This window comes from Vanacampus margaritifer, chromosome 9 (assembly GCF_051991255.1).
Source record: "Vanacampus margaritifer isolate UIUO_Vmar chromosome 9, RoL_Vmar_1.0, whole genome shotgun sequence".
Taxonomy (NCBI): domain Eukaryota; kingdom Metazoa; phylum Chordata; class Actinopteri; order Syngnathiformes; family Syngnathidae; genus Vanacampus; species Vanacampus margaritifer.
The window spans coordinates 21,296,675-21,323,049 of record NC_135440.1 but is presented as its reverse complement, the minus strand read 5'-3'; the positions used below and the strand labels follow the sequence as shown (position 1 = coordinate 21,323,049).

At 40.0% G+C, this 26,375-nt stretch overlaps 2 protein-coding genes across 4 annotated transcripts in view; one reads left to right on the top strand and one right to left on the bottom strand.

The window, feature by feature from the left end:
* ctsk (cathepsin K) overlaps positions 1-10,329 on the bottom strand; it is an 83,201-nt gene extending 72,872 nt beyond the window's left edge. For 2 of the 3 annotated variants that reach the window (XM_077576958.1, XM_077576962.1), the window contains exons 1-2: positions 10,178-10,329; positions 8,477-8,630 (exon numbers count right to left, since the gene is read on the bottom strand). The gene's annotated coding sequence lies outside the window, so the exon portion shown is untranslated. The remainder of the gene's footprint in view (positions 1-8,476; positions 8,631-10,177) is intronic. The other variant, XM_077576961.1, reaches the window with a different exon arrangement.
* On the top strand, positions 5,083-14,218 carry tlr18 (toll-like receptor 18). Its single transcript, XM_077575624.1, has 7 exons — positions 5,083-6,081; positions 6,153-7,335; positions 8,288-8,696; positions 10,415-10,550; positions 11,735-11,769; positions 13,364-13,524; positions 14,069-14,218. Exons 1-7 carry the CDS (start codon positions 5,093-5,095, stop codon positions 14,216-14,218), a joined length of 3,063 nt encoding a protein of 1,020 aa, XP_077431750.1. The 5' UTR covers positions 5,083-5,092.
* Positions 14,219-26,375: the final 12,157 nt, after the last annotated feature.

The window sequence follows — 26,375 nt, the reverse complement described above, 5'->3', positions numbered from 1 at the left end:
TACGCTGGCGGCCCAAAGAAAAAAAAAACAACACACACAAAAAATGCTGAGGTCAACCTCAAGACAAGACAAGTCAGCATTACATTGCAGCTGCTTTGACTCGCTATTACTCCAACGACGCTATCTGCTAATAGATGGTGCTAAAGATGCTAGCAACCAAAAAGCAACAGGATGCTGTTTGTTATCACATGCTGCTTTGGAACAGGTTAGCTAGTGATTCACTGCTGCTTGTGCAACATGCCAAGCAGCTGTGAAATTTACAGGAAAATATGCAGCATGATTAAGAGCAAAGAGAAGACGCGTAGCAGGTTCCCAACTAGGCTCCAGAAAGAGTCATCCCCAAAGAGCCAAACATGCATGCATGTGTGTACTATGTATCGTAGCTCTTGTGTGTTAAAGTAGCAATTATTTATAATTACCATAAGATCGATGCTACGTTCCATGTTGTTTCAAATCACGTTAGCATTAAGCTAGCAGATTTTTGTTAGGCTAGTACAGAGGTGGGCCTGCGGGTTTTGCATGTTGCCCTTCTCCAACACAGCTGATTTATGATCAGCTCATCAACCAGATCTGCATAAGCCTGACAACGATCCTGTTGATTGGAATCAGCTTGTGATGAAAGTGAGAAACCTCCAAAACCTGCAGGACTCCGGCCCCTTCGAGGACCGAGATTGCCCACCTCTCGGCTAGTATGACCGAGACAATCACGTTTTTGAGCCTTGCGTCCCGGTCCCGTCGGATTTCACCAACCTCATTGTTTTGTCCCGATATTACGCAGGTCCCGTCCTGGTGTCCCTTTTTTTTTTTTTTTTGCCACGTGTATGTCAATCACACGGTTGTTAAAGCGATTCATACGATAAACCCATTAAAAGGGAATTCAACTGTTAAAATCCTTCCAAATTCACAATTGCGTTCTCATTCGCATCTGCATCTAATTGGTAGCAGCGCGGACTTACGTAGCAGGCGTTGACCAGAACTAGAACTACTTCCTGCTTTCGCATCTAAGCACCATGGGAAATGCAGTCCTACTATCCACTGCGGTTGCCAGTCGCCGGTCAGACATCGCAAGCTGAGCTTTCTCGTGGTATATTTCCAATGTTACAATGTGTGACCGGTGCATTGCTTGTTTTGCTATGCCGAACAACAATCGACCAAGCTATTTGAACTCCATGACCTGGCATCTCGCCAATTGATGGAAAAAAAAAAAAAAAAAGAACAATACTTCACGTGACCTAGTTTCTCACAAGCCGCCAGTCCATTGAATGAGGTGCAGCAACATCACTCAGATAAAGCCTGACCATTCCTCCTTCTGATAAGCACTGTAAGAAGGCCTAAAACTTCCTCCATGTGACTCAGTCGCTGGCGCAGTTGCCGCTTCTGTGGAAGTTAATAACAAACTAGGCCAAGGCCACAAAATACAGATTCGTGTCCATACAGGAAACAATTTTCTCCTAATAGCAGCCCAGTAATATTTCACAAAACATCCCTGCTCACTACACATGCAGTATGCTCAATTCCCGAATGCTTTACATTTCCCCGTTAATCATTTATTATTATTATTATTATTTTTACACAAAAACAAAAGGAATTTCCGGCAAAGAAGCAACCAATATTTAGTTGGTAACATGGCAACAGTGAAGACAGTAATGTATAGCAATACATTTTACAATAACTATAGTACATAAAGTCGTATATAAAACAGTTGACCAAATACACTATTGGAAGTAGCTGGACGTAAAAAACATTTTAGCAACAAGCTAGGTGGATTCATGTGTGCAAACTGACAAATAGTAAAGTTGCCCAAAAATGCCTGAGATGGAAGCAGAATGTGGTTGAAAAGAAAGTGGATAAACAAAAGCTCAAATATAGCCAACAGGCTGTGTACACATGAGGCAAGTTACCATGGCAACTCATGGTGGTTCAAAAATCAACAGAGAAAATACATAATAAACATTAATTAGTCCAACGGAGACTAATCAAAAGTTCTCTATCCAATTATTTTCCGTATCGCACTCTGGATGACGATTCTTTCAAGACATCTGGGGCTTGATTTACTGCTAAGATAACAAATATGTAGCAGGCGTTAAATTGCATTTTCATTGGAACTGATTGCAATCACTGATGGTTTTGCATATGATCTACACACAACCGGCAGCAGGTGCGAAAGTGATAGAGACCGTGTTGTTATGGGCTTTAGGTAGCTTTGGTGGTTTCCACCTTGGAAAATTTGGGACGTTTGAAGTGACGGAATTGGAAGTAGAAGAGGCAAATTAATCGTGGATATTTCACCCCAAAAATTTATGATCCCTAATATATACGCTTGTCAGTATTTTGTGCATTCGTGTAGAAACTCACCAAATGAATTGTGTGACTATTTTTGCTTCAATGTGTTTTTTTTGCAAAGCTCTAGTAAATGAGGACACTGAAATAAGAAAATTTTCCAGCCTGCACCTTTCAACAAGCAGCTATCTGTCACGTCACACGTTTTCCTGACAGTTTCACACTCAGGAAAAAGGAAAATATTCTGTACGATCAGGACATGAAATCCATACGCACACCAACGCTCACACACAAAAACACATTTTACGGGAACGCTATAAAACTTCCTGCACGTGGCTTCTGCCAACGCGCACGCAAACTACAGTCTATAAAGAAAGTATGAGGAAATGTTTTGACAGCGTGTGTTTACAGTCTGGAGCGAGGAATAAGAAGGTATGTGAGCATGTGTCGATCAATAGGACTTTCTTTGTGTGCTATTATGGGAAAAAAATTCAGCTGGAATGCTTTCATAAAATATTCAATAAAAAAAATAAATTATTTCGTTTAACTGCTAGGTTAGTCCCTTATGTTTCAGTGTGTTCTATTCTGATATGACAAAAGCCTAAAAAATATTAACTATAGAAAAAAATATGACATGTATCTGAACATATTGTAGGCTTTATGAAAATATTAATAAAAATTTAAAGGGGGCCTCATTACTAGATATTGTGCATGATCTTGGGAGATTTTCATTGATGACTGGTGGGATGAATGATTGGAAGCAAAAATAATATTGAAAAAGGCGAAAAACAAAGGTGAAATGAAGCTACGACAAAGGGGGGAAATAAAAAGCAATGCAAAATAAAATAAAATAAAATAAAGTCTATGGCATGAAATTATGCAAAGCCCAAAGGACGAAAAGTCCCCTATGTTTCAGTGTGTTCTATTCTGATATGACAGAAGCCTAAAAAATATTAACTATAGAAAAAAATATGACATGTATCTGAACATATTGTAGGCTTTATGAAAATATTAATATAAATTTAAAGGGGGCCTCATTACTAGATATTGTGCATGATCTTGGGAGATTTTCATTGATGACTGGTGGGATGAATGATTGGAAGCAAAAATAATATTGAAAAAGGCCGAAAAACAAAAGTGAAATGAAGCTACGACAAAGGGGGGAAATAAAAAGCAATGCAAAATAAAATAAAATAAAATAAAATAAAATAAAATCTATGGCATGAAATTATGCCCAAAAGGACGAAAAGGCACGGTGATTCATCATTGGAGTGGGCTGAACAAAAACACATTTAAGAAATAAAATCAAAAGCAGTCTTCTCATAAACAACATGACCAAACAACACACGAGCTCCGACACGAAAGATAGACCAGGATAATTAGTTGTTCATTTAATGGATGAATGAAAATGCTCTGTGTGGTAACTAACAATATTAAGTGATGACTACTTTAGTGCAGCTTTAGAGTTTAAACAGCAGCAATATCAAATTATTGACCTGTATTGGGGGGGAAAACATTTCTAGGAGGAAATGGCATTAATAGGGAGGAGGAAAAACTATCGAATAAATGTTATCCAACAGCTTTTGTATCGACTATTTTATGTCAAGCTGAAGGTTGTTCTACTGTATAGTAGGCCAAAAGGGGCGCAAGTAGCAAAAAAAAAAAAAAAAAACATTACTCAGTTAGTCAAAGTCATTCTACTAGTGCACTGAATTATCTTACTAGTGAGAACCAAAAAAACGTACTCGTACATTAATCTTACGTTGGATATCAAGGATACTGACTGGCTTTTCAGAGTGCTGAGTTGTCAAACGCACCACAAATTTCAAAGACTTCATCCAAAACAATCACATTTTTATGGCGTTAAAGTTATGACTCAAGTATCATCAAATGTTGCACAATGGGCCTAACCTGCCCCAGCCTTCATTTTTAAAGCCTTGCTCAGACGAATGAATGGTCTTTTTTGGACCTTCAACAATCGAACCAATTAATGGAGGCTAAGTGTGTGTATTTTACTGCCTGAACATAGCTCTCCAAATTCCAAGGCTTGCACCTCAGCAAATGCATATTAGGAACTGAAATACTGACAACAGTAGTGATAGACCGATATGTTTTTTTCTAGGCCGATCACGATACCAATTATTAGTAGTCAAGGAGACCGATAACCGATATTTCAAGCCAATATTCATTTGCAGTAAAAGAGAAACTTTTAGGTGTAAAAAAAAAAATTGAAATAATTGACAGCTTTGTTTTAAAAATTGCAACAAAAAGTCAAAAGGCTTCAAAAGATCTTTGCAGAAAGTGAAAAATTGTCTGAAAATGTTCGAAATGTCTTTGCGACTAATAAAAACTGTAAGTAAACATCTTACATATCCTGATGAAAAGCCTAAATTCGCTACTTTCACAACTTTCTTTATCGGCCTTTAGCCTCATAAAAAGGCCGATGCCGATATTTGTCAAAATGCTAAATATTGGTACCGACAATCGGCCCGGCCGATAATCGGTTTTCTGCAATTATCTTCAAACAAATCTCAAGACCCATGCCTGAAAATGGGACAGGAATTTCACTGTTTATATTTGAAGCATCCATTTTGGGGCCTGTACATGGGTTTGAATTGTGAAGAACTCTTTCAAGAGACTTTATCCAAATCAGCCCCAAATGTAAGCCGCTATCCTGAACAGATGGGCAAGCTCAATTCTCAAAACAAGTGCGTGAGGACCATTTTCAACGGTTGACCATTAAAGTGGGAACGTGACGGCCCCCGGAAGCTTAATTATTTTTCTGCTTCTTTGTCTCAACAGGTTATTCACAATGTTGTGGACTTTGGTCGTCCTCAGTGGGGTCTTCAATAGAGGGCACACGTTTCCAACCCAGAGTCCGACAACCCCAACTAGCGGTACGGCAGACATATCCTGTCGCTTCTCCAATGCGGGCCGAACAGCAAATTGCCTGGGCGGGCAGCTGGAGAGCGTCCCCTGGAGAGACTTCCCATCCACACTGGAGGACATCGACCTGTCCTACAATCGACTCCAAGTAATCCGTTCAGAGGACTTTGTGCATCTCCCTCTCCTCCGTGCGCTTAAGCTGCAGTATAACAACATCTCGCGGATCGACGACGACGCCTTCAAAAATAACGTTCTGCTGGAGGATCTCAACATCTTCAACAACTCCCTGCAAGAGATTCCTGCCTCGGTGCTGACGTCTCTGTCCAATTTAAAGTATCTCTCCATGTCCAACAACCTTTACAGGCGTGCGACGTTAACCCAGGGATTCTCAAGGCTGACCAAGCTGCAGGTTCTGTCCATGGGTGGCCCCCTGGTGGCGGGTCTGAAGAGGGAAGACTTTCAACCGCTGAAGAACATCAAGTTACAAGCCTTCGCGATCAAATGCTCCTCCAATTTAAGCTACTACGAGCCAGGAAGTTTACGGATGATCCAAACTCAACAGATGGGCTTTGACATGGCCATTGACCAGCGGCCCGGCACTCTCCTTCTCATGCTGCGAGACCTCGCCAACAAGACCTTCAGCGCCATCCAGTTCCGCAACCTCTTCGAGTTCACGTACTACATGGGAGATGAGGACATCTTCCGGGGTTTAGCGGATATCAAAGCCTACCAGTTAGTCTTCCACAGAGGGAAATTTAATGAGAACCTTTTGAGGATGGCGCTGATCAACCTGCAAGCCGCCCCTATAAAGAGGGTCCGATTCCAGTACATCGACTTTGCGCGCTCGCCAAAATTCACTGACAGTGGTGCCAAATCCAGCATCACGGACCTGAATCTGGAAAAGCTGGATCTCTGGTAGGCCGCCGTTCTGTTAGCATTCTGTGGGTCTTGAAAAAAATCACTCAAAAACTCCTGTTGTCTTTCAGGTACATCAGCAATCCTGACATACTGCGTTTCGACTGGCGCTTTACTTGGTTCAACAAGGTCAAGCAGCTGTCTATCGGCTACGTATACTTCAACGCCGTCCCTTGCGACGCCTGGTTGGAGATGGCCGCCGTGGAGATCCTGGACGTCTCCAACAACCGCCTGCGGGACGACTACATCTTCAACCAGCTTTGTGACTATCGAGGCTCCGTGTCCAGCCTTCACACCTTCAACGTGAGCACCAACGAGCTGACCAGCTTGAGAGACTTGTCGGCACTGACCAGGCAGTTCCGCCGGCTGCAGGTGTTGGACTTAAGTCACAACCAGCTGGGATCCGCCGAAAGCAGCCGAGGGTGCGTCTGGCAAGAGAACATCACTCGGATCATCGCTCACCACAATCAATTCACCGCAGAAGCTCTTGCTTGTCTGCCCACCACTGTGCAGTTCTTGGACCTGTCCTCGTGCAACCTGGACCAGTTAAACGTCACATACTTCGAGAAGGCCATAAACCTGAAGGAGCTGCTTCTGAGCGACAACAAAATCAAGTTCATCCCGTCCAGGTGGAAGAGTCCATCGCTGTTCAGTCTGACTTTGGATGGGAATTCCTTTGGTCTCATCAGCACGGAATCCTTCCAGCACATGCCTGGACTCACTCACCTGAGGGCCGGGAACAACCCGTACCACTGTACCTGCGATCTTCACGCCTTTATAGAGGACACCAAGAACAAAAAACGGATCAACCTAACGGACTGGCCTGGGAACTACAGGTGCTACCACCCGGAACCCTTTCTCAACACGGGCGTATCCAAGTACTTGCCCAGCAAGGTGGCGTGCGACGTCAGATTGGTCGTCATCATCAGCGTTGCTACCACCACGGCGGTTATCCTCATCCTGATGCTCATTTGCTACATTTTCGAGCTGCCGTGGTACACCAAGGCCACTTATCAGATCATCAGGGCCAAATACAGAGCGCACAAGGCGCGAGCTGCCGGAGAAGCCGGACCTTTTGCCTATCATGCCTTCATATCTTACAGCCACTGGGACGCCGACTGGGTGAGGGAGCAGCTGCTGCCCTGTCTGGAAAACAACCGGAACCCTTACCGACTCTGCATACACGAGAGGGACTTCATGCCGGGGCGTTGGATCATTGACAACATCATCGAGAACATTGAGAGCAGTCACAAGGTAAAGTAGTGCTTTTGTGCAAGCCAGCCTTTGGTGCCCTTCGCTGTGTGGGAAATTGGTAATATTGAAACTGTTTTTGAGGAAGTGACTTTTTCTGTCTTCTAAGCAGTACCAGCTTGGAAGTTTGAGATGATGAAAATGTGGTGCTCTAAAAACACAACCATCGTTTTTGGTTTTTGGAATATTGGTGTTTGATTAGGTTCTTTACTCCAATACAACGTCCCAAGAAAACACACACACACACACATCTTCAAGTACCTCAACCATCAAGTTTTAATTGGTTCCACCCAAGCACTCCAGTCCAGTTCAGCCTGATAATCTACAGTTTCAGAAGGATAAGCAACAATTTCTTTTTGGAAGTAAAACATTTCATAATATGTCTGCTCCAAAGCACATCAAACAAAGCTTTTAAGGATTATGACTAGGGGTGTCAAAATTAGTGTGTTAATTTTGAGTTAATTTAAAGTTCCTTTAATGACCGCCCCTTGTTTGGAAAGCCTGTACATCAAAATTGAGCTATAATGAATTTAATAATAATGCATATATTTGTGGAGATTAGGGTCAAGTTGCATTTTATCATTTTAAAAAAGGGCAAGAGTTATTTCATGTTAAAGATTAAATAGCTCTTAATATAAAAACAAAAATGCACTGCACTGTCACCATCATCTTACAAATGCAATTATGCCATCTAGTGGCAGAAAAATGACCTGGACGCAAATCAAGATCACTCTCGTTTTTTACAGTACAGTAAATCTTTTAAATTTGACCTATATTTTATGAATAATAATTAAATTAACAAGAGTGTGAAATTATTTTATTGTACATTTAGAATAGATATAAAATTTGTTAACTATTGAAGTCATGCGATTAATTACGATTAAAAATTGTAATCGCCTGACACCCCTAATTGTGACCTTTTTTTATTTTTGCTTTTTTTTTTTTTTCTGCGCAGATCATATTCGTGCTGTCGCGACACTTTGTCAACAGCGAGTGGTGCAACTACGAGCTGTACTTTGCTCAGCAGCGAGCCATGGGCAAAACATTCAGCGACGTCATCCTGGTGGTGAAGGAACCCATCGACCCGGGCTCCTTGCCCAGCAAGTACTGCAAGCTGAAGAAGATGCTGAGCACCAAGACGTACCTGGAGTGGCCTCAGCAGGCCAATCAGCAGGCCTTCTTCTGGGCCCAACTGAGGAGCGTCTTGGGCAAACCCACCAGGCATAGTATCCGGAGCAGGAACTCGTCCGTGGGGGCTCACTCGCTGACGGAGGCCCGGGGGCCGGAAGTGGTCAATCCTGATGGAGAAGTGGAGAACGTTAAAGATGAAATGTTCAAAGGGAGAAAAATACCTGTTGTGGCGTGAGGCCCCTCGGTAAACCTAAACGTCTGGACACAAAAGGACCCAGGTGAACACGATACCTGGACGCTGAAAGGATTCGACCCCCGTGGTCCACTTTGAAGCCGCCTGTATGGGAAGCCGTTTTCTACATGATTTCCAACTTAAGGTCCATGTAATTTTACACTCTTTGCCATCGCTAGTAGAACAATTCAGCACGCTTGCAAAATGGCCGTAGTAATATTTTTTGTCTACTACCGTATATGTGTGCACACGAGCAGGACAACTTTGAAATCCTATTAGGATTGATTAATAGGACATCCTATTATTAACGAAATAGGCAAAACAGTATCCAGGGTGAGTATTCAAGTGCTGTATTTTTAGCACTTCAATAGTAATACTAGTAGCAAAAAAAGAACTAGTACATGGACCTTAGGATGTATCGTAAGTAACATTCATTACATTTATCTTTAAAATCAAGTATAGATAAATCCTCAAGCGGCTTTACTGTATAATTAGGAAGAACAATATGCACCTGTTTATTAATATTTGTACAATGCTGGTCATTTGTTATTTTTTATTACTGTCTTCTTGAATAAAAATGTGTCTTAAACAAGGTTATCATTTGTATGACTGTGGCACGAACGCAATTTTGCAGTCCGATAACACAGCTAATTCTCACTAAAATTATTTTAAATGTTAATGAGATGTGTCATTTCAAAATGTTCATATTGTTCACTCAAACTTCAAATCTCCGCTAAATTTTCCCCCTAAATACACCAAAGGTGAGTAAAATATTGTTTTTAAAACCCTATGATAATCTGAATGATATTTCTTTCTCTAATTCTGCCAAATGTGGTTGCTTGATTGCTGGCTCTCCAGCCAGCACGATGGCTCAAATTTTCTGTTCCATCACGATTTCATCTACAACTTTCTCTTTCTTATATTTATTCTTTACTACAATAAGTATTTTAACAACTCATGTAGGCTATGATTTGTTCAATCTCAGAACTAGTTTTTACTGTTGTGAATGCCAAACTTTCTATTTCAACTTTGGAATTAATTAGTTAAAATAATTAACCTTCATAATTATATACTGTCAATTTCTGTGGTTAGCTCTCCAATGACAACACTTGGATTCAACAAAAACGTCAAATCTATACTATGACTCGTATTTTAATGGTCTGTTTAATAATGCTGGTGCCAAGTAATTCAAATAATCTTTGACATTTTTATACACATGCTGTACCAATTACGGTGGTGGGCAGTCAGTTACTGTACCAACATTTAACAAGATGTGTAAAAAATTAACTAAGCTTAGCTGTTAGCTGAAAGTTTAACTTCAAAATTTGGACAAGTAACGTAGCTATATTAGCAATGCTAACTATAGCATGGCTGAGGTGGAGCTTTGGTCAACCAATAAAAAAAAAAATTAATTAATTAAATCTCACTTTGTCAATGTTTGTACCATTTATGCTCACACTGAGGGGAAAAAAAATGTCTTACTTTCTCACGTTTGAGTGTTACCAAAACGTTTAGGAGTCTTTCTTTGCCTGTGTCGCGTTGCTGCTGTCATACCGCCAGTGGCCAAAGGGGTCGCCCTTGTCACTCAGAAGATTAATCAATCAATCAGGTGCAGGTGAGAAGAGCTCACAAAGTGATAAGATGCCAGCTGGACGCACTTGAGCTTGATAACTTTGTGGTCAGGTGAGTCTTTTTATTCATGAAATATGACAAAATAAGACTATTTCAGTGCATTTCAAAACATTTATAGAGTTTTGCAAGTGTGGGTTTATTTCATTTGGGCTGGTGTGTGTCGTGTGTTTAGGCGGAATTCAAAGCCATCAAATATTTACCCTATGTTATCCATTGCTCTACTGTAAGTATTGATTAGTTTCATTTGAGCTGTTTGTGTTGGAAAGTTAGTTACATTTCTTACTTCCAATACAATTTTTCTAACTGTTTATTCATTTGCTGGTTTGTGCAGGATTAAAAGGAAAAGGTGTGTGCTACAAGTTGTTATATATTTTTTAAATTATTTTTATTATAACTAGTGAAGTCATGCGATTGATTACGATTATGCCTGACGCCCCTAATTTTTAGTAATCTTTTCTTCTTCTTTTTTTAAATCTCGTCAGGCGATTCAATTTATTTTAATTGTAATTAATTGCATGACTTCAATAGTTAACTCTCATTAATCACAAATTTTATATCTGTTCTAAATGTACAATCATTTTTTTTTCATATGCCTGTTAACAAAAGTGGAAAAAAATGTTAAATTAATAGAAATGGTTCAAATGAATTTTTGACATCTATGGCAGTGAATGAGTTAAAAAGTATTTTCGTTTTTATTTTATTTCGTTAACATTTTTTTTTTTCCGTCAGTGATCGATAACTAAAATAACCTTGTCCCACAATCAAGTCTGTTTCTCCAACCCTTAATCAGTCCCAAAAAGATTCACAAGCATTCAGTTCACAATTATCAACATATGTTTGTCTAAACCCCAGCCAGCTCCGGAAAACACAGAAAACTAACCCAAAAAATACTATACAAGCTAATGACAACAAACAAAATAACTTTCAGATTGAGTAGAGTAAAAACTTGTTAGAAAAATAAATAAAAGTAGAAAATCCAAAGTACAGCAGACTAAAAGTATTTGTACTTTATTTCCCACCCCTGCACCTTCATGAAATATGTAGCAAGTTGAAAGTGGATTCAAATCTTCAGGGGGTGTGCGGGCTGCTCGGCATGGGGGTCACTTTGCTGTTTTTTTTCCATTCTTTTATTCTGAGGTGATACGACTCCTCACCACCGTCCCCCACGTTGCAGCGTCTCAGGTGTCCCTCAGTATCCAACCAGTGGAGAAAATGTCTCTTAGGAAACTCGTTGCTGTGAGGAGAAAAAAATATCTTCAGACAGCTGAGTAGTGAGATCATTGATAATGCTAATCATTTAATCAAGTATAGCTCCGAAAAACGTCCTCGTTGAACACCTGATATTAGCTTGGACAATTTTTTTAAATATAATTTTTTTTATATAATATTTGAATTATCTGATTGCAGGATGCTGTGTTGCTGCGCGAAAGCATGCAGTCGCGGTAATATTCCACTTCGTTGGATTCTGTGTGAAAGGTACCGACGCGGAATGGGGGAGTGAATGGCGACCCGGCAATTTCCCAGCTTCAGAGGTAGTTTCAGAGGCTGGCTGGTGGTGCCTGCAGTGTGAAAGGGAATACAGAGAGCCCGCGTTTGCCACAGATCCATCTGTGATAGGTGAAAGTCTGCGATATAGAACTATAATATGCTTTTATAGTTTTATTCCTCCCCCACGCTTAAACGTATTAACTTATTTAAAAAAAATTCAAGTATTTTGTTCTCTCTCGCTTTGAAAAAACCGGAGACTATAACTTGACTTATTCAAACTGTTGAACCAAACCATTTAATTGTCTAATGAAAGTCCACTCGTCAAATTCTAACATTTGTCACTTATACACCTTAAAACAACTACTCTAGCATTTAATTTAAACTTTAAACGTAGCCCTCCTACTTTAACTCCACCTGATATGGGCATTAGATTTAAAAAAAAAAAAGAAAGAAAGAAAAAAAAAAGCTTTTTTTATCCCATTCCACAGGCTTTTTAATATTTCTTGTAGAAATGGGACATATGACTTAAAAAAATAAATAAAAAAAAAAGAGAGAAAAAAGATGCCAAGTGTGTTTGCCTTAAAAGAATACTTGAGCCATTTCCAGCAGTAAAAAATTTTTTGGTCCAGAATTAATTTGATAACTTCATTATTTTTCATGTACAATTAATACATTTAAACTAATTTCCATTTACTATCGACTGAAGTTGACATCACCTGTGCTGAGGAAGTAGTTAACGACCAATCATGGCTCACCTGTTTTCTGGGGTTTGGTCAGCAAACGGAACCATGAATGGTCATTAACCGCTTGCTTTTGTAATCTCGCTTCCTTTTTGTACACACACGCACGTAACTGATCAGTTACCAACTCGCCGTAGTGTCAGACTTTCACCAATAGGGGGTGGTAATATACAGTAGAATATCTGTGAAATGTGGATGGACTAAACATTACACCTACTTCCTCAGCACAGGTGATGTCATCTTCAGTCGACAGCAAGTGGGGGGGGGGGGATTGTTTTTAAAGATTAATTATACATGAAAAAATAATTAGGTTATCAAAGTAATTCAGGATAAAATGTTAACTTTACTGCTGAAAATGGCTCAATGAGTCAAGTATCCCTTTAAGATGTTAATTTGCTAATTAACCATTTGACATTGGACTGAAAAACGGTCGCATAAAACCAAAGTGAACCGAACTTCATGTATCTAAACACAAATGTTGAAAAATGGAATAACAATTTATTACTGGAGATTTTTTTTTATTTTTTTGTGCCTGTTCTTGCCAGGCTTATCTGGCAATTCTAATCTGCGTGAAAGGCAAAAGCAGAAATTTAACACCTGACCTCACTTGCAAACAATTTTAATGCGCGCTGCATTGTGCACCGCACGCTGGTGCTGATGTTAACCCGATTGCACGATATTGCCGTGTTGTGTGGAAAAGGCTTGCTTGTTCTCATCTTTAAAGCTTGAAGATTGCAGTGACTGTGCCACCTCCCGTCGCAATTATGCTTTTCTTTTTGTTTTAAAATTGTGCGTTTGTGTGTTGCAGGTACGGAGCGCGTTGACAAAATGAGCCGTCGGCTAGAAAAGGCCATCGAGGGCCTCATCACCATCTTCCACTCGTACTCGTCCAAAGAGGGCGACAAACACAAGCTGAGCAAAGCCGAGCTCAAGACGCTCCTGCAGGAGGAACTCACTGACTTCATGGCCGTAAGTGTGACTTCTTCCCCCTCCAATTAGATTTTCATTAGTGTATGTACATTCTTAATTACTGTGCTTTAAAGGGAAATTTATTTAAAATAGGTTCTGTGCACCCCCGCTGGTCTAAACACGACATTCGGATTATTATTGCGTTTGAGGAATATGTATTAAGCAGCAAAATCCACTTAAAAAATGTTTTTATAATCTTATCGCCTGTTGTGAGTTTGGTCATGTGATATTTGCAAGCTGAGCCGTGATTGGTCATTACCTGAGTAACTCTGTCATTTTCAGTTGACAGCATGTGGCAAAATGGCCGCCCTCTGAGATGGATAAAAACAGGCTGACTTTTCCTTGAAGTAGATTTTTCACATATCTGTAGTTGTGTCAAGTTTTTAAAACGGGTACCTGGACAGTAAAATTGAATGTTTACTTTTTACTCTGTACTTTTGCTCACACAGGAGTACAAATGTTGAATCCGAATGTTGCCAGATTGTTTGTTTTTTTTTAAACGCAAATCTTGTAATGCATTTTATTTTTTTTACCTCTTGTTCAGGGCTGCAGTGACGCATCCGCCGTAGACAAGATCATGACTGACCTGGATGAGAACGGCGACCAGCAGCTGGACTTTCAGGAGTTTGTGGTTCTGGTGGCGGCGCTCACCGTGGCCTGTAATGAATTCTTCGAAGGCACCTGCAAGAACTAAACTAAAAGATTATGTGAAATTGCTCATTTGTGTTTTCTGCATCCTAAAATAAAGATGTTTAAACTGTCTAAAGTCTTCTTCGTCATCGTGCTTCTCCTAAAGTCATGTGTCTAACTGGAACTTGTGGACCAAACAGATGGCATGAGTGACTTATTGGTTTGAGTCAAGATGCCTGTGCAATACACAAACTGACCAGCAGATGGCGAGAGAGACTTCAAGATGACCAATCAAGTTTTAGTGCAACCACACTCACACACGCAGTCCGCACACAAATAAGTTTCCCAACCAAGTCTAGCAGTCAGATGTCTCGTTTGTCCCGTCGTCTCACATGTTTACCAACATGGCGGCATGTTCAGTCTCACATGACAAAAACACGGCAACCACACTGACAGGAAATGGGCTCCCGAGTTAAATATCCTGATGTCATTGCAGAGCCGCTCATAAAATTAACACAGCGGGTGTTCGTGGCAGCGATCATGATTTACAGCCCACTTCAAACTAGTTTTCATAGTAAAACTTTTTTTTTTTGTTAAATGCTAGACGATGCTTGCATTGTTTGATTCCCACAAACATTTTACAGATTAAGCCACACACAATGGTGTGACGTCACAATTCGAATTTAGATCATAACCACCCCACACTGTTTCTCTGCCTATGAACTGTAAACCAGGGTGCCTAAAAAGCATTAGCTAGTAGCATTAGCTTCTGTTTAGCAGCATAATTAAGTTGTGATGCCGTGGGAGGTATTTGCGTTATTTGGTGATCTGTCCACTGTATGCGCCATATGAAGTGTAGCATGTGAAGTGCTGCATTCACCGGTGAAAATTATGTAGTCTTTATGGGTGATTGTTTCTTTTAAATATATATTTTGGGCATTGCTTTCACAAGTAGAAGCCGCTCAAATCAACACGAAGGGATTGTTGCCACTGGTTACCATGGTAACAAAATCTGCAAGGCAGACATGCAAACTAGTATTTCACCCTACTGCTTATTAAATTGTGAAAACAAAATGCTCTTCTTTAAATGTTTTGCTTTGTGTATCAGGATTGGATTATGATCTTTTAGTGATGCCAACTAAATTATTTGTAGTATTTTGTATGCCCTGTCTGTAAAAAAAAAAAAAAGTGTATAAGTGTCAAAACTCGTCAGACCTGGAGGGCAGTGGCCGTTATCAGACGATATCGGCGTGAAAGAGAGTTATCAACCCATCCGAGCTGTTTGCACAGTTTCCCCCTCGCCGTGAAATGGGACGCGGACAAGCGTGCGATAGCGTTCGGGTCAATGTTTACCTCGCGCCTTCCTTATCCGAGGGTCTCGTTTGCTCTCCGCCCAAACGTAAATCCTCCTGGCGGGATGGCAAAAAACCGCACCAACTCCAAACACAGGTGAGGCTGCGTCAAAGTCCGCCTGGTAGGAATGCGGACGGCTGGTGTGGACCATTAACCTTCTCCCGAGGGGTGAACGCTAATCCCGAACGTAAGACAACATTGACTTCTTATCGCAGACGTCAACCTCCTTCCTGTTTCCTCAGCCGGCAGCTGGAGTCATTCACCAGGAGAACTTCAATCAAGTACGTCAAAATCATTGACATGAGCGTGGCCTTTGCACTTATAAAATATATTCTATTGTAATTATAGCTTCATATAAGGTTTTGTTTTAGTGTAAGGATAAGAAAGTTGACCTCTGTCTGTCTGATGTTGTATTATCACCTTGCTGGTAAAGAAAGCAAGATGTCCTGTGGTTGAGGGTGGGCCAGTTGCATGAGGTGAATAATAACTACATGTTCATGTGTGTATTTTGGCGCAATCGGGTAGAATACTTGCAACAACAACAAAAAAAGAAAAAAATAATAATTATTTTTTAATTAATGTTCAATCCCTAATTTAATCCACTGAGAACACCCAACCCAAAACATTCAGTGCCAAAGTCGAATTATGACATTGTGAGAGGTTGATTTGGGTCTGATGCGCTGGCTGTTGAAGCTACAGGGTGGCTATTTTACGCCTACCCTCTAACGAGCAGACTACTGTATAATTTATACATATACATTCAGATTAGACATATATAGACAGTTTGTAGGCTTTTATGCTACATTTGAGGATGGTCGGAAGTCAGACTTTTTCGAGTTCAAACCAGGAAGTGTGTACGGGAACGCCCCCTTGAACTCGGAAATTCCACCGTGAGGTCAAAATGAGTTTTGAGGAGCAAAATAAAAAAACATTTCCGCCATTTTGACCGTTTACTTTTGCCTCGAACGCTTTCAGGTCGGAACTGGGGAAAAAACAACTCAGCTATATCCGACTTCCGACCATCCTCAAATGCAGCATTAGTAAATGGCTGGGGGGCGGGAGTTTGGCGGGTGGGCACTATTTTTTAATAAGTGAACGGTATGTGCTGCTTTGAACACCCTCTTTTTCTTTTATCACTCAGTTCCTTAGACCCCAATATTAGATTTGGCAGAGGCACCTTTTGTTGAATTACAGTTATAATTCTTTAATAACAATAAAAATCCTCCTGTAAACATCATTAAGCATATAAGGTATAGTTTATATGTTTAAGGCGAGTTGTAAAATGTCTGAAGTCCTCTTGATTATGATTACCAATTTTAAAACATCATAAATCATGTTGTTTCTTCTAAGTACTGTCTCAAATGTTTTCCAATTTCGACACTGTAAATGTATGCCGAGAAACGTTTCGTGGGAGTGGTAATATGGCTGCCTCCCGGCTTCAAAAGTCTTGGCCTATCGGCTATCCAGTAATACAAAGCAGTGGCACCAAATCACCAGCAGAGGGTGATCATGTGAACAAACACAAATGGCTGACGTAGCCACCCTGGTGAGTTGGCGTCACTCCAGTGCTTGCATTAAGCAGAATGTAAAAAGGTAGAATCAAAGGGTTTTTTTTCTTGTGAAAGAAGAAAGTCTATTCTTTCCTGTGGTGGATTCCAAGTTAAATTAAACATCCCAAACAATTATAAACCTGAGATGACATTTATTTCCATATTTACATTGAGTAGGTGAAATGATTGATCGAGTGTTTGAATGAAGTTGAGCAGCCTCACTTCTCTGTCATCAGCCGACCGCTCGCTGGACGGGCCAACGCGAGGACAACCAAGCCCCTGAGGCTTTACCAGGCGTGTGTGTGTGTGTGCGTAAAGACTGATGGTGGCTGTCAGGCCTCTCAACCCCTGCTGACAGTGCATGGGTTCGAACCCACACGCACACATGGAGTGTGTGCATTATCAGGCACCGAGGGGCATCCTAATGGGTGAACTGTGACCCCCCCAGAAAGGGGATCCGGGCAGGGGAAGTTGACGAGGGGACACAGAGGCTAAGCGGGCGCCACATTACGCCGCTTGTCACTCAAAGGCACACCCGCGTAGGCCCCGCCCACCGGCTTCATCTACCTCAAAAAGTGTCAAATGAATGCAAGTGTCATTTGAGATGTGATCGCCGAAATTTGTAAAGTACATTTTATAAATTTTTTGCACACTCATAAACACACTGTCACACACAGTTGGACGACCACCCACATACACACACATTCGAGAAGATGGTTGTAAATTAAAGTGGAGCTGCTGAGTGACCTTCCACGTGTAATTAAACACATGGTGGTGCGGAATATATCTCCCACATGACAACTCATCATGCACCTCCATCCTCTTCCTCATTTTTAACCTCATCTTCATCTCTTCGCTGTTTTTGCATCTGACATCATGTAAGCTCGTTGCCTCTGGTGATCATGTGACTTTGTGAGGCTTCGCTGGTGTAGGACAGGCTTCTGCTTATCAGGCCTCTGTGGTGTTTTGTTTTTGTTTTGGCGTGGTGGTGCGTGTGGGTTCCCCGGCGGTCATCTGTGCATCAGACGTTGCCACTCTTATACACATTTGGTGATTTTGGGGGATATGGGGACAAAAATTATGATGCATGTCTTATTTTGCACAAACAAAAAAATGTTGCATATATGTTTTTTTCCCCGGTAATGTATTTTTATGGGTCCAAAATAAAATTAAAATAAAAAATATATACCTAATATGAAATATATAAAATAAATAAATAAATAAAAATCTGAATAATAATAAAATTATAAATAAAATAAATAATAAATTAAAAAAATAACAAAATTATATATAGAAACATATTTTCTTTAAAAAAAAAACATCAATCTAAATTATGTAATACCTGTTTTTCATGTAAGTACTACTAATATGAAACATTTGGAGATAGACTACACGCTTTGTTTGGATAAAGCCAAAATAATGCTATATATCAAACTGCTGTGTCAAAAATAACCAAATTTTAGTCAAAAATTTGACTGGCCATACTTGGGTCAATTTGACCTCATTTTGGGTAACTTTATATCAAAATAGCCCAACATTTTTTGGTTGGTTTTCTACAAAACAAATGGGTTGTTCTGCACAAAACAACCCAGAAAGTTGGGTCAAATTGACCCAAGTAGCAGGTCGGTCCAGTTTTTTTTTTCACCAAAATTGGGTTATTTTTGATCGATTCATGCTTTTGCAGGTAAAGAAAAAATAATAAAAAGACAAATATTTGAAGTTAGCTTTGCTTTAAAAAAGAAAAGAAAAAAAAGCTATATATATATATATATATATATATATATATATATATATATATATATAATAAATTAGGATAAAAAAGACGAATTCTAAAAAAAAAAGAAATACAAATTTTTTGTGGGATGAAAATCTTGACATTTGGAATCTTGCGCTTCTGCCATCTTCCACTTGCCCATCTTTGGTGTGTTGGGGGTTACGTGCTGGTCATCGGCCGGCGCCGCTCTCATTCATCAGGACACATCACAACACATCTCGTCTTTATTGGGATGGGAGGAAGTCGTTAAGGCCTGCGAGGCGACCCGGCCGTGACCCTGCCACGACGCTGTTAAAAAAACTGACAGAGGTCAGCGATAAAGGGGGCGGGGCCTTCCTGCCAGCTCCGGCCAATCGCCGATGACCTCCACTCACTTCCAAGGTTTACTATGTGTTTCTAGAGAGTATTTTTTTGTCCGTGTCACCGGCATTGGGCTTGAAGGCGACTTGTGAATTTGGTATTATGATGACTCCGTGAAAGTGGGAAAGCCAGGACATTTGTGTTGGAAGCCGTGTTGCTGTGTGAAAGGCATAGACAAATGATTGACGGCTTTAGCTTATTGTTAGCACGCTGATGCAGCAATTTTGTGGATGGATCCCATTTTAGATAGCCATGCTTATTTTCTGCCAAAATCAAAAATTATAAAAATTTAGTGATACATTCTTCTGTTGGTTAAAAACAAAAAATGCTCCCAATTATGTGAGACATGCTTTATTTTTTCCTCAATATGAAAAACTGGGAAAATTGCCAATACTTTTTTTTTTCATTTAAATAAAAAATGTTACATGCTTTTATGCTTTTTATTTGTTGTTGAAAAATTAAACCAAATTTGGCGGTGCTTTTTCCCCCCTGTCTTAATGCAAAACTTTTTGGGTGGGGGGCGGGGGGGGGGGGGCAACACACTCTTTTTCAGTTAAAGATGAAAAAAAAAACCGTTTGTTTTCAAATGGAAAACAAAGAAACAAATTTGGCCCATACTTGCTTTTCCATCATGTTGAAGGAGCTTTTTTTCTTTTCTTTTTTTTTAATCTATCAAAAATTTAGAAAAATGGCTAACATTCTGGTGTAGTACAGCTGATTCTACCTAACACAAAAATCACTTCCTTGGAGAAAGCTAACGTGTTATGTCATTGTAACAGGTGACGCAGGAGCAATTGTGACCACTAGGTGGCGACACACTCATACAGCGCATCATTTACAACATAGCTTTCTTCCCATTCACTAAGCATCCAATTGGCTCTCATCTTGTTTTCTTCCTCTTCAGACTTCATCACTTATCAGCAACACCAAACTAACATCCAAAAAGCAAAAGACGTGCAAAACAGAAAGACGCCGGAAAGAAATGGAAGTTTGATCTTCCGACGGAGGAGAAGGAGAAAGATGGCGAGGAAAGGAGGAAGTGGGGAGATTGAAGGAGCAAAGTGAGAGAGGGGGGGAAGAAAAATGGAAGACGGAGGCTGTGAGCATCTGTTTCCTGTCTGCTCAGCAGCTGTGCCACGGAACAAACGACAAAAGAAGAACAAGAAGAAGAATAAGTAGAAGGAGAGGAGGAGGAAGTACCGGTCAGCCTGAGAACCTGCTACCTCACACACACATGCACACGCATATGCTCCTTCAGAGGATGAGGAAGTCGGATTCGTTTTTTCCCTGAGGAAGTTTGTCAGTGCGAGTGTGTGCATGTGTACACTATCAGAAGTACTGACCTCAATTTACAACTGAAATTCCAATTAATTCAATGGCATTCAAATTCATCTACATGTAAGTGGATATTAGATTTTTTATTTTTGGTCCAATCCGATTTCAGCCTCTGTTTGTTGCCATGTCAATGTTATCTGCCTTCAGAATCAATTGTGATTGGTCAGTCTGAGCAAAACTGTTTGACGAGCAAAACACGTCTGTAGTGCACATATGAAATCATGACAATGATGTATATTATTTATTTCTATATGTTTGTCATGTTACGAAATAAATATTGGTTGTAAACTGTTACTGATTTTGCAAAAAAATAATAATTGAGTATTAATCCATTCCAGCCTCCCAAAAAGCTCAACATAAATTATGGTAATGTATTTTTAATGAAGAAAATGGAACTCAACAATATTGTACTTAATAATAAAACTAAATATTACATAGAATGTATTAGAATGTATTTGTCTATATTGACATAGTCAGTGCCTTGTGTTCAAACATCAGTTTTTTAAATGTTTCCAAAACTGCAAATATCAATGCTAATCGGGAACATGTCAGTAGCATTAAGCTAATCTTGGGTATTATATTGGGTTTTTTTTCCCACACACAAAAATGAATAATTAATTTCTGTTGTAGTCTAATGTTCAGTTTGAAGCCTCATTTGTTTTTCAGAATTATTTAGTATTTGCAACCACACAGTGTTCATATCTCAGGTACGTACTTGCAAGTCAAATAAAAAAAACTGCTGAAAAAAACTAAAAACTCGTAAGGCAAGTCACTCATATCTCAAGGCACAAGTCGATCAAGTTTCAATGGAGACTCAGTAAAAGTGTGTGGAAACAGACTGACATCCCCTCCATCTGCATTTCCAAGTGTGTGTGATGTGCAAGGGGGGTTGGATGCAGGATTTCCTGATTTGTTTGTTCCTCTCACACACTTTTCTTCCTGGTCTCGGATGGATTTAGACTTCCTGTTCCAGAGTTATTCTCAGAGTACTGACACACTAACACACACACAGACGTGGACACAGCACGCGGACAATGCCCACAAACACATGCACTTACAACACACACACGTACACAAATTGCACAATGAACAACGCACACAACGACATGTACACAAACTCAAATGAATACAAGCATGTAAACACATACACACAAATAAATTCTCACACAAACAGTATACAAACAAACATATACACAAATGAATAACACTCACACAATTGTAAATCACACACAAACACAAAAAGCACACACCTGAAGAACAAACAGACACAACACACAAAAAAACAACATTCACACAAATAACAGATACACATATATACACACACATCATATAAAACGTAGACTCAAGCAACACAGACACACTAAAACACGCATGTACTAACACACACAAAAAACACACACCCTCAACAAAAAACAACACACAAAAACAAACACACAAATACCATAAACGCTCGTAAAAACACACCCATACACGTGAACACACACGTACAAACACAAATCCACAACACAAACAAATGAACAATGCACACACACGGACAACACGAATGAGAAACACCCACTCACATACACACAAACACACGTTTGTTTACATGTTGCGAAAAGCGGTCTCATGGTGTGTGTGTGTGTGTTATAAAAAGACATTTGTTGCTCATCATCGTTAGGTCTTGCATGACTCCTTATTTCATAGTTTTCTGATCATCTCTTGCATTTTTTTTTTTAAATACACACGCACACGCTTTAAGCCTTAAACTCCATTTCCTTGACCATCAAATCAGTGAATCCTTTTTACAGTGCATATTTCCTGTTTACGCTAATAAACAACGAGGTCCGTAAACGCAACGTCGCTCCCTGGCCGCCATGCAGCCCCCCCCCCCTCTCAACACCCCCCCCCCCACCCCTCCTTTCCTTCCCTGTCTGCCTCCACGCTCGCCTGCCTAAAATGCGCAAAAGTCGCTGAAGTTGTTTTCGCTATCGAGATGAAAGTGTAATCCTGTTGTCGGTGATGCGTTCAGGTGCAAAAGGAAACCAAAAAACGTGGATGGAGAAGCACGTAGGCGGTAATCAGTGTGAGGATGTTTGAATGTCAGCAGGATCTTCCAGCGACAAAACATGAAAACCACAACAGAAACGTTAAGTGACTGTCTCCTCTCCTCTTATTTATAGGACTGTTTATCACACACACACACGCACACAAATGAGTGTGTGTATGTGTGTGTGTATTTGACTTCTAATTTCAAATTTGATGTCATTTTATTTCAATTCGTTTTTTTTATTTTTTATATATGACATTGCGGGCCCATTCATGAGACCTTCTCAAGGTCTCATGTTGGATGTCATACATGTCCCACGTGCGCGTGTGTTTGGCGTGGAAATGAGGCGACCAATCATTTCCCAACATTGTGAGTGTTTGACTTTCACGTGCGTGAGTGTGAGAACGGCGTGACACAACACAATGCGTCCATTCGTGTCACATCCTTCCTTGGGTTTTTCCGAAAGCGCCTTGTTTTCATCAGTGAATCCAGCACCTGCGCTACTACACAATGACACACGCACACGCAAGGAAAGTAGCCAATGAGTCAAAACATGTTGTTTATATATGTTGTCGCTTGACAATGGTGTAGCGTTTCACATAACAGATGTTGGTCAGGTGACAGTCGCCTATAACACACATTTTAGTGTGCAACATTGCCGACATCGTTCGCATGAAATATTGTAGTGTGTCACATATCAGATATCGCTCAAGTGAAAATGTAGCGTTTCACATAACAAGTGTTGGTCAGGTGAAAATATTGTATGTCATGTAGCAACCTATGGAAAAAAACTGTCAAATATTTGATGGGAGTCACAAGTGGACGAGGCGCTGAGCAGGCGGCTCACATGTCTGACCGGCCGACACTGGTTGTTTTATGCTCGCGATTAGCATTTAGCATGGTCGCTAAGATGAAAGTTATTCCTGCTTTGATGTCACTGTCGTCACGGTAACTGTCGCTAACGTTCTTATGAACGTTGAGTCCAGTTTGATTTCTTGTACTGTATTCATTCGAATACACATCATTAGATAGATAGATAGATAGATAGATAGATAGATAGATAGATAGATAGATAGATAGATAGATAGATAGATAGTAGGGGTGTGCCAAAAAATGGATTCTCATAAGAATCGTGATTCTCATTTAGTACGATTCTCATTTAGTACGATTCAAAATACGATTTAAATGTCCCAAAATCGATTTTATTTAAATTATTTTATCCTGTCTTGCTTATATCTGTGTGTGCCTTTATTTGGAGCGCTGTTCATGTTGTACCCGATTTGACCACTTAGGGGCAGTGTGGTTCCTCGCGGGCTAATACACTGTTAAGTTGTAGCCACATTAGAGAGAAGGAAAAGACACGATCAAGTTATTCCAATAAGTTTTTTTTTTGTTCAGCGTGGAGCCGTTCTTTTGAGTGATAAAAGTGCCGCGAGTAGCGCGCTAATTAGCATTAGCGAGTCCGACTGGAGTAGATCATTACGATTCCTTGCGCATTTAGAGATTGAAGCAAAAATCATTGTCAATCAAATCATTTTGAAGCAAAAATCGCTCCCAATCGAAAATCGATTCTGAATCGAATCGCAGGCCCAAAAATCGGATTCGAATCGAATCGTGAGACATTCAAAGATTCCCACCCCTAACAGATAGATAGATAGATAGAGCTGCTACTGTATGTAAACAGTTGCACTGGGACTACTAGCACAATTACAAAAACAGTTGTTGGTCAACTTCCTGTACGCGTGCATGTGTTGCGTGCCTTGTGGCGTCACGCAGCATCTCGTGGTCACATGACCAAAGTCCTGCAGCTCTCGTGTTGTTTTCTCTCCTGACTTCCTGTCTGATTTTCACATGTCTGCCTTATTTCCTGTTTGTTTTGACTTTCCCTCCTCGCCGCGAGGATGATGATGATGATGATGATGAAGAAGCCTCTGCCTCAGAGAGAACAGACTTTGAAATATATTACCACGGAGTGTGTAATATTAATTTGGCATACTGTAATCTCCCTCCCTCGCAGGTTCTAGACCCCCAACTATGTACCCTAAAGGCATGTTTTTTAGAATATAAAATGTTAACAGTAATATCTAATAAATACAGTAGCTAGCATAAAGTCAACACACTAGCTTATAAAGTTCTGTTTTTTTCCCCACTCAAATTAAAAAACTCATTTTATCAACTTAATTGTTATTCGCAAAACGTCTTGACAATTTGCGGTCATTTATTTTGTGTTGACCTTTTTTTCTTTTCTTTTTTTTGTGTGTGTTGATTAAGGACAGATATGATCTGCCCTTTTATTTCTTTTTCTTTTAAAGAATGAAATATTTTTTGGAATTTGAATTGAATTGAATCATACCATTTTACAATATACATCAATAGTCATATCCAAATTTAAACATTATAAAATTAAACTACAGCTGATGCTTCATGTAGGCATAAAAAGCAGGATTGGAAATAATTGTGGCAATCAATATTATAACATCTTGCGCAAAAATGAGGGTGCGCTGAACTACTTCCTGTTCTTATTCTTCTTCTTTAGTCAGATGTACTTTGTTAAACAAAATAGTTTGCCACCTAGTGGTCAAAACTGGAATTACATCTAAAATCAATGATAATAACAAATAAGAGTAACGACACTTACATACTTAACTCTTTGACTGCCAAAAACGTTAAATAACGTTTTGTAAAATCCTATGGAGGAGTGCCAAAGACGTTAAAAGACGTTTGTTTCAAAACAGAGGTGAAACTAACCATTTTCTATTGTTGATTACTCAAAAACGGAATAAGGTAGAAACAAACTTTTTTTTCTGATGAAAGATGAGAGTCCAATCTTTCATTTGGTAGTATGTGTGTTTCCATAGTCCAAACACATAATTTTCTGTGGACCTTGAAAGATCAGTCAAAATGCTTAAATCGACTGGCACCCACGGCATCCCTTTTCTGAAAACGCCTGGCAGTCAAAGAGTTAATAACACTTGCAAATTGCAATATAGCAGTGGCAAGATGTTTTGCTTCGGTTTTACAAAAAGAGCATAAAAATATATAACAACGTATATAATTTCAGCCTATTTTGAAAAAAATACGTTTCACAAACATAGGTGGTTTTGATCCACCGATGACATCAAAGAGCAGGAAACGGGCATTTTAGCTTCATTTAACAATGACATATGCCTTGAGGCCTCAAGTTGATTTTAGAGTGACATGACTCGTGAGGCTGGTTTGTGCGTGCGTGCGCGCGTGCATGCGCGCGAGTGCAACGGAAGCTGATCACTCATCTGGCGCCGAAAGTAAACTGTATTTAAAGTCTCTCTGAGCCCTATAGTCAGGATGCTTTGATGATTGTGCGTGTTTGTCACAAGACATTTGACCCGCCAGGTGCGTCCACCTACATTTTGTAAGATAATACCAAATTGAAAGCACTAGACAAATGGAAACTTCTAAAATGTGACATTGTTGTGATCTTTTCATCGTGATGAGTCACCTTCAAAAGTTGGCAACAAGTTATGTAATATTTGGCGCGGAGTCGTCTGTCTGGCACAGCGCCCACATTTTGTGCCCTGTTAAATCATAATAATTCCGACAGTTTCGACTTATTTTTTGTCACGTAGCCTCTGACATATTTCACACCCATGAGGAAAGGTTAACCTGTCAACCTGAGTTCTCACACACCCACACGCCCACACACACCTTTCTTTTTTTTTTTGGCAGTCGAATCAATTTCCCTCGATTGGGAACAAGTCAAGCATGATGAGTGGTTTTGGTAATAGAATGGTAGAACTTAAAAAACGATAAAAAAAAAAACTGTGATTGCCAAAACGTTGTC